We start from the raw sequence: 6565 nt of genomic DNA, 5'->3' as shown, positions 1-6565 counted from the left end.
TTTATAAGTAATGAGTGTTTTTCAAGAAAATAAACATTCTCAAGAAAAAATAAAGTATTTTCAAAGAGATAAATACTTTCAAAAGCATTCACCTTGAAAAATAATTGATTTTTCATAGAAATTTCATAAGTATCTTGCAAGGCAAGGAATTCTAGATAAAGATTTCTAAAGGATCTAATCTTTAAGAAAACATATGTTTGGCAAATATCCCTTATGAAAATAATTATCCTTGATTCCTATAAACTCTATTCATACTCACATAATTCACAAAGAGTCTTTTACATAAACTACATGGATAGTTCAATAATACTGAGTTAGGATTTGTGAAACCCTAAGGGCCATAATAACAACCTCTATTTATAAGTATATAGTTGGCTCCAAGAATAGAGCCAAGGTTCAAACAACCTCGCGGATTCAACCTAAATACTTGTAGTTTGTGAAAAATACGATAGTTGAGATCTACCTAAAACATGCGAAGTGCTCAGAAAGGCCAAGAGCACCAAAGCAATACTAAAAGATAAAAATAATTCATACACACACACACCTAAAGTGGCATTGGCCTTTAAAGGTGCAGACTTGTATATATAGCGCTATCACTGAATGGGAGGGAAGATATAAGTATGTCATAAAATATTAGCTATCCAATTGGAGTATGCCGACCACCAATGCCCTGAAATGCCAATAAGCTGCAGACACAATAATAAAATACTTATTAAGAAAAAAAATATTTTTATTTCCTATTCAGATCTAGGCTTACCTTGGAGAGGATATGAGGTACAAACTCTGATTGATATTGTTGTTAATATGCCCCTTGAGTGGTAATGACTGGACATCCTGAGCTATCAAAGAGTTTCAACCAACTCAAAGTTTCTCCTGTGAGTACCCACAATGAGAGTTAAATATCAAAACATAAGTTTATCAGAATCAAACTACTACATACCTATTATAACATAAACTAGACTCTCAAGATTTATAAATATTAAATATTATACTTTTTACCTAAAATTTATAAGAAACCTACTAGGCTGTCACAAGTCCGACCTTATTATAAAATTTTACTTAAGCAATGAACAGGAGATGGCACGAGGCAAGGGCAATATTTAGAACCAACAATTTTCATTTTTGAAACTCTGATATATATAAATATGCAAATTTTGTTATGAAAATTTTGAATGTACTCTGGTCTCTGAAAAATGTTTTTTCGTCACCTGTCACCCGCCGAAACCGTCCGACCCAGACATCAACTCGAAAAAACTCTGTTTTCTGCTACTTGAGAGTTTGAAAAAAAATCCATTTTTTATGTAAAAATATTGGGTTGGGCATTTTGGGGCATGACACTTTTAGAGATAGGTCAACGTAGCCACGACTTCTGCAGGTGTTCTTAAGCGGCTAGATGGAAATTGGACTTATTACTGGTTTATGTTTTTATTTTATTGAACTCATATATATATATGTATAAATTGTGTAGCCTACGATGGCTTTTATTATGGAATGGTAATGTTTTATTTTGAAAAAAAAATTATGTCATGGTTTAGCTGTGATCACTTTGGACTCGTCCCTCTGAAAAGTAATACCTAGGAACCCGGAAATCCCAAATCAAGGTGATACAATAAAGAGATACCCAGCAGACACTTAAGCGATCCCTGGATCCCCTCTCGTACATGTAGAGTATTCTAGCTTTCACTTGCTTGGACAGCGGTAGTTGCATTTCTCACGTAACTGCCATTAAGATGTGATGGTGATAATGATAGCAATGATATATGTCCTCATCTAGCTCTTAATGTAATAACGACTAGGAACAGTTTGAAGAGGATTCTCCCCTTCAAATCAACTACGTTGGGAGTGTGGATCTGGTGGATCCAATACTGATCGTTGGAATATAAATCTAATACATGATCCATACTATGGCATGGATGAGCTAGTTGATTTCAGTCTTATATTGAATATATGTATGACAGTTCCTTTAACCCATAGTTCATGCTGTTGGGTTAAAGCCCATTTGGGTCTGAATTGAAGTGGATTAAGCCGTCCAAATTTATGTTGGTTATGTGGCCATGTTGAACCTTTTTTTTTGTTTGTTTTATTATAAGGACAATAACATAGATGGCACTCACTTTTCGCAAAATACTATAACTGGCCACAAATTAGAAAATATGACAAATATATTTACTTTTTTCTTAACCATGCATTTTACTTTTGTTGCCTGAAAAATCAGGTGGCTTGGTCGAAATTATTACACTTGATTTTTTCAGGCAACTTACATGATTTGTTTAGGCAACAACTTAACCAAAGTGTTTAGTTTTTTAGGCAATAAAAGGCAAAAACCATCAAGAAAAAAAAATGAAAGATCAGGTTTTATGAAGGATACAGGCTGAGACTTCTTCATTATGATGCCATTCAGTTGTCTCATTGGGGCCCCAAAGATATCGGAGGCCCTCTTTCCTCCATAAGGGAGCTCCAGCCTCTAGTTAACCAAAATTAATGAGATTCAGTTTGTTATAAAACCATGAGAATGTTTGAATTTCAACTAAGTTCATCTATTTATTTTTGTTGATAATTTAGTTTTTATTTTAAATTGATACACAAAGTGAAATTGTATCTTCGGGGATGAAGAAATTTTAATAAATTTGCAATGCTCATAAATACAATTATACAACCTATGAGCACGGAGACAACATATTGAATGATAAACAAATTGAACTATCCAAGGGTTAAAATTTGAGGGCCCAGTTTTGAACTATGCTAGGTTAGCTGCAAACATGAGATCAACTAAGAATACCCTCTTCCGCTAAATAAACGTCTTATTTTATGGAAACTCTCTCTCTCTCTGCAAACTTCATTTGTTTACTTTTTTTTTGTTCAAACAGACCCCATTGATGTGTGATCCTTACAGGATCCGTTTAGTAGGAGTTGGGTTTTGAATGGCCTGAATCAGACGTGCAACAGGGTTTTTTAATGGCTATAAAAACATCAATTTTTCCTGACACAAAAAAAAAAAAGATGGTCCAAGAGTCCCCCACTAGATCAATGATATATATATATATATATATATATATATATATATATATATATATATATTTTGATGCAAACATGCAACATGGTAGGCCGATGAGCAATCAGCTAGCAGTTTAGAGAACAGAAGGGTACATGACTTGAAACCCATGAGAGATCAGAGTTGCCCTACATAATTTTGGCCATGAGTAAGAATTTCACCAGAATATATACTTTTCAATATAAATAAAACATGCTAAGTGGGTCTTTTAGGTTTTTTTTCATCTTATTTTTAAATTCTGACCACACCAATATTATGATCTAAATACTTGATTTTATAGGGACCCGGCCCTAGAAACATTCAATCCCAATACATGCATGGGCAGGTTTTTATAAGGTTAAAAAAATCAAGGTCCAAACATTATTATTTTTTCATTGAAAACATATATGATCGGAGTGTCGGTTATTAGTAAATCGACATGAATGTCGAACCCAACTATGAGGTCAGAATCATGAATGTCACCATAACGACTTAAAGAAGGTTCGATCTATCACCCATCTCAAGACACCTTTTCAATTTTCTTAATGACCGACTCATTTAAGAGACTTAAAAGACTGAATTCACCGTAACCACTGAGTCGTCTTGTACATGGAATTTTTACTTGGGAATAACTACAATTTAATTTCTAGGAAGAGTAATTACAAATTAATTTCTTTTAACATCCCCCTTTGTCGCCAAATCTGCCATTTCATATTCTTTCATATCTTCCTTCAACTCCACGCTATTAGTATCCTCCTTCCTTGCATTGTTCTGTCATTTTTGAATTTGATCCAACATAGTTCAAATCACATATAAGCACAAACAAAAAAAATCATATTTATAAGACTTTTAGAACAGGGGTGTGCCAAAGAAGAACCAAGGAAAAAGGAAAAGAAGATGAAGGGTTGATTAACACTGGTATTGTTCTGAAAATTTTGTTTCATTTATATCTTTGAACAAACTGTTTCATTTTATCAAATGCATGCTTCAGCTGGATGGCTAGGATCAACATAGGATGGAAGACACACAATTTACCAGATCACACATAGGACCAATCCAAGCCGTCCAAAGCTATTTACCAACGCGATCACACAAATTTATTCGTTATCAGAGACGAACTCCATTAAACCCTGCGAATCAACGGCTCCAATCGCTCCCAGTAAACAGTACTAAGCGACAAGTGAAAATATGACCAATTGCATGAACCGACGATGAGGCAAAACCAGAACATGACTAAGTTCGTGACCAACCCCTCAACCTAATTGGACTAATGGACTTGTCCTCCATTGATAAATTGCCAAACCAAGCATCACACCTAAATATCCAGTCAACCAATAGGACAAAGATTGAACGCACAACATACGCTGAAATAATCTAGACCATCGACTCTCGGTAAAACCACACAAACGCCAATTTCGGGCCATCGGATTTGTCAAATCCGACGGACTATTATTGTCTTCACAAAGTCATCTCAATCACCATCTCACAAACATCAGATTCAGAGAGAGAGAGAGAGAGAGAGATGATGTTGATGAAACTAACAATGAGGAGATCCAAGAAGGAAGCTCTCATCAGCCATCAAAATCTACAATTTTTTGTCTATTTTCTTTTTCATTACGACGTGCTTCGGTCGACGAAACAGAAAAGAAAAGAAAAGAAAAGAAAAGAAAAGAAAAGAAAAGCAGTAGAGATTAAAAACAAAAACAGAACCAAATATACACAAGTAAAGCGCATCAGAGACCCCATGCTTCAGCTGGGGGCAGCGAGACCATCGTTCACCTGGGCTGCTGGATCACGCGAGGGCTCGGCTTCACGTTCACGATCTTGGGCGCCTTCTCCATCACTACCTTCTTCGTCTTCTCCACGACCATCCGACCCTCCTTCCACTTCAATCCGGCAAGCGACACCACTTCCCTGCACCCGTTCTCCCTACCACTCCCTGCAAACACGACAACAACCCATCAACCGTCAAAATCTATTCAATATCACCTCAAAGGGGGAAAACTAAAAAAGAATTTTTTTCCCGTGAAATTGCAGGGAAAACAAACTATAGATGCATTTTAACCTGATGCCAACGATTTTATCATGTTCAAGGTAGAGACATCTAAACAATCTAACCCGTGATAATGCGTTATTTTCAAAGAGTTTTTGAAAAAACGAAGAAGGGTAGGGGGAGGGGAGACCCAAGAGGAAAAGAAGAAGAAAAAAAAAGTCCTTACTTTGAAGAGCATCAAACTCAGCTCCGATCTCGACCAGGAACGCGTCGCCTTCATCATCAACACCTAAATCGTCCTCCAGATCAAAGACGGCATCCTCTTCCTTCCTGTCCTGGGCGCCTTCCTCCTCTTGGTCGAACATCTCTTCGACCCAGTAGTCGCGGAACCAGGCGGAAGACTGGATGAGGTCCCACCACTGCTTGGAGAAGTCCTCCACCGCCCTGTACGCCGACGGCACGAACAGCGGCGCGTTCGGGTTCAGCGAAGACGTCGCCGGTCTCGATATCACCTCCATCCCCACCCACTAACCCAACCAAAACCAGAGAGAGAATATCAGAAAACAAAAGAAGAACAAATCACCAACAGTATGAATACCGCCTTTCCTCCTAACCCTTGATCTAACCCCCCACAACAGAGACGCGCCCGTGGTATGTATGCTTTGGAGAGCAGATATTTATAGATCATAAACTAAACGTTGGCCCTCTTTCTTTTTTTTATTCTGGGGAATGAACCTTTTATATTGAAAAAATTACGTTTCTGGGCTCCAGTTTGGTCCATTGTTTTTTTTAGAACGGAAAGACCAATTTTTGCCCTTTTATTTGAGAGATGAGGGGTACAAGAGTAAAGTTCCTTACGACAGAGAATAAGGTTTGGTGAGTGGGGCCCATCCCCTCATTCCAGGACCAGTGGTTCGGACCCGAATGACAGTTTTCTTCCCTTCTCCCTTTTTTTTTGTCCTCCCGAGGTAAACCGGAAGCGGTTTCACATCGGCGGTTGAGCAAACCGGGGCGGTTCACCTTCACAGACAATCCTTTCAGGCACAATTGCCCCTTCTCCTGCTTTTGTTATATGACCAAAAAACGTGTCATTTATGATTTTGATTAGGGTTGTTTTAGTCAATGTGTTCGTCAGTTGAGTTTTTTTTGGCATGGGACCGTATGGTGGGGTAAAAATCTTTGAAGAGGGAAAGGAATCCCACGTTTCGGGCTGACGCTTTAAGGGCACGAATGGTGATGGGGACACACCTTTGTTGTCGTCTCTTTTCATGAGACATGACCATGTGAATGATGCCCCCCTACCACACCCATAATTTTAATGCTGAAAATGCCGCTCCCGATTCAGCCAGGCCCGGAGGTCCCGGAACCGACGCTCTCGGATGAATCGACTCGGAGACTCGGTCGATTTGAATTGAGCCGGACCGGGATGGATCCCAAACATAAATCTTATGTGAGTTAGATAACAACTACTAAAGAGGGTGAAACCATCAACCCTTATCTCTCTGTTAAATGAGAAATCCTCTCCTGAAGAAGGCCGGTTT

The 6565-nt window shown here is 38.2% G+C and overlaps 1 protein-coding gene across 1 annotated transcript; it reads right to left on the bottom strand.

Moving 5' to 3' along the window:
- Positions 1–4574: 4574 nt before the first annotated feature.
- LOC149821116 (protein EARLY RESPONSIVE TO DEHYDRATION 15-like) lies at positions 4575–5673 on the bottom strand. The gene is made up of 2 exons (XM_089983094.1): positions 5251–5673; positions 4575–4970 (listed from the first exon to the last, which is right to left on the bottom strand). The coding sequence occupies exons 1-2, from the start codon at positions 5540–5542 to the stop codon at positions 4807–4809; spliced, it is 456 nt and encodes a 151-aa protein (XP_089839220.1). The 5' UTR covers positions 5543–5673; the 3' UTR covers positions 4575–4806.
- Between the last annotated feature and the right edge of the window lie 892 nt (positions 5674–6565).

Source organism: Nuphar pumila, chromosome 12, assembly GCF_984573655.1.
Source record: "Nuphar pumila chromosome 12, dmNupPumi1.hap1.1, whole genome shotgun sequence".
Lineage (NCBI taxonomy): Eukaryota > Viridiplantae > Streptophyta > Magnoliopsida > Nymphaeales > Nymphaeaceae > Nuphar > Nuphar pumila.
The sequence above is the reverse complement of the archived record's forward strand: the minus strand, read 5'-3'. Positions and strand labels throughout refer to the sequence as shown.

Coding starts and splice junctions, on each gene's coding strand:
- LOC149821116 (XM_089983094.1), bottom strand. CDS start 5,542: ATGGAGGTGATATCGAGACCGGCGACGTCTTCGCTGAACCCGAACGCG. Junction 4,971..5,250: donor TGAGTTTGATGCTCTTCAAA/GTAAGGACTTTT, acceptor TCGTGTTTGCAG/GGAGTGGTAGGGAGAACGGG.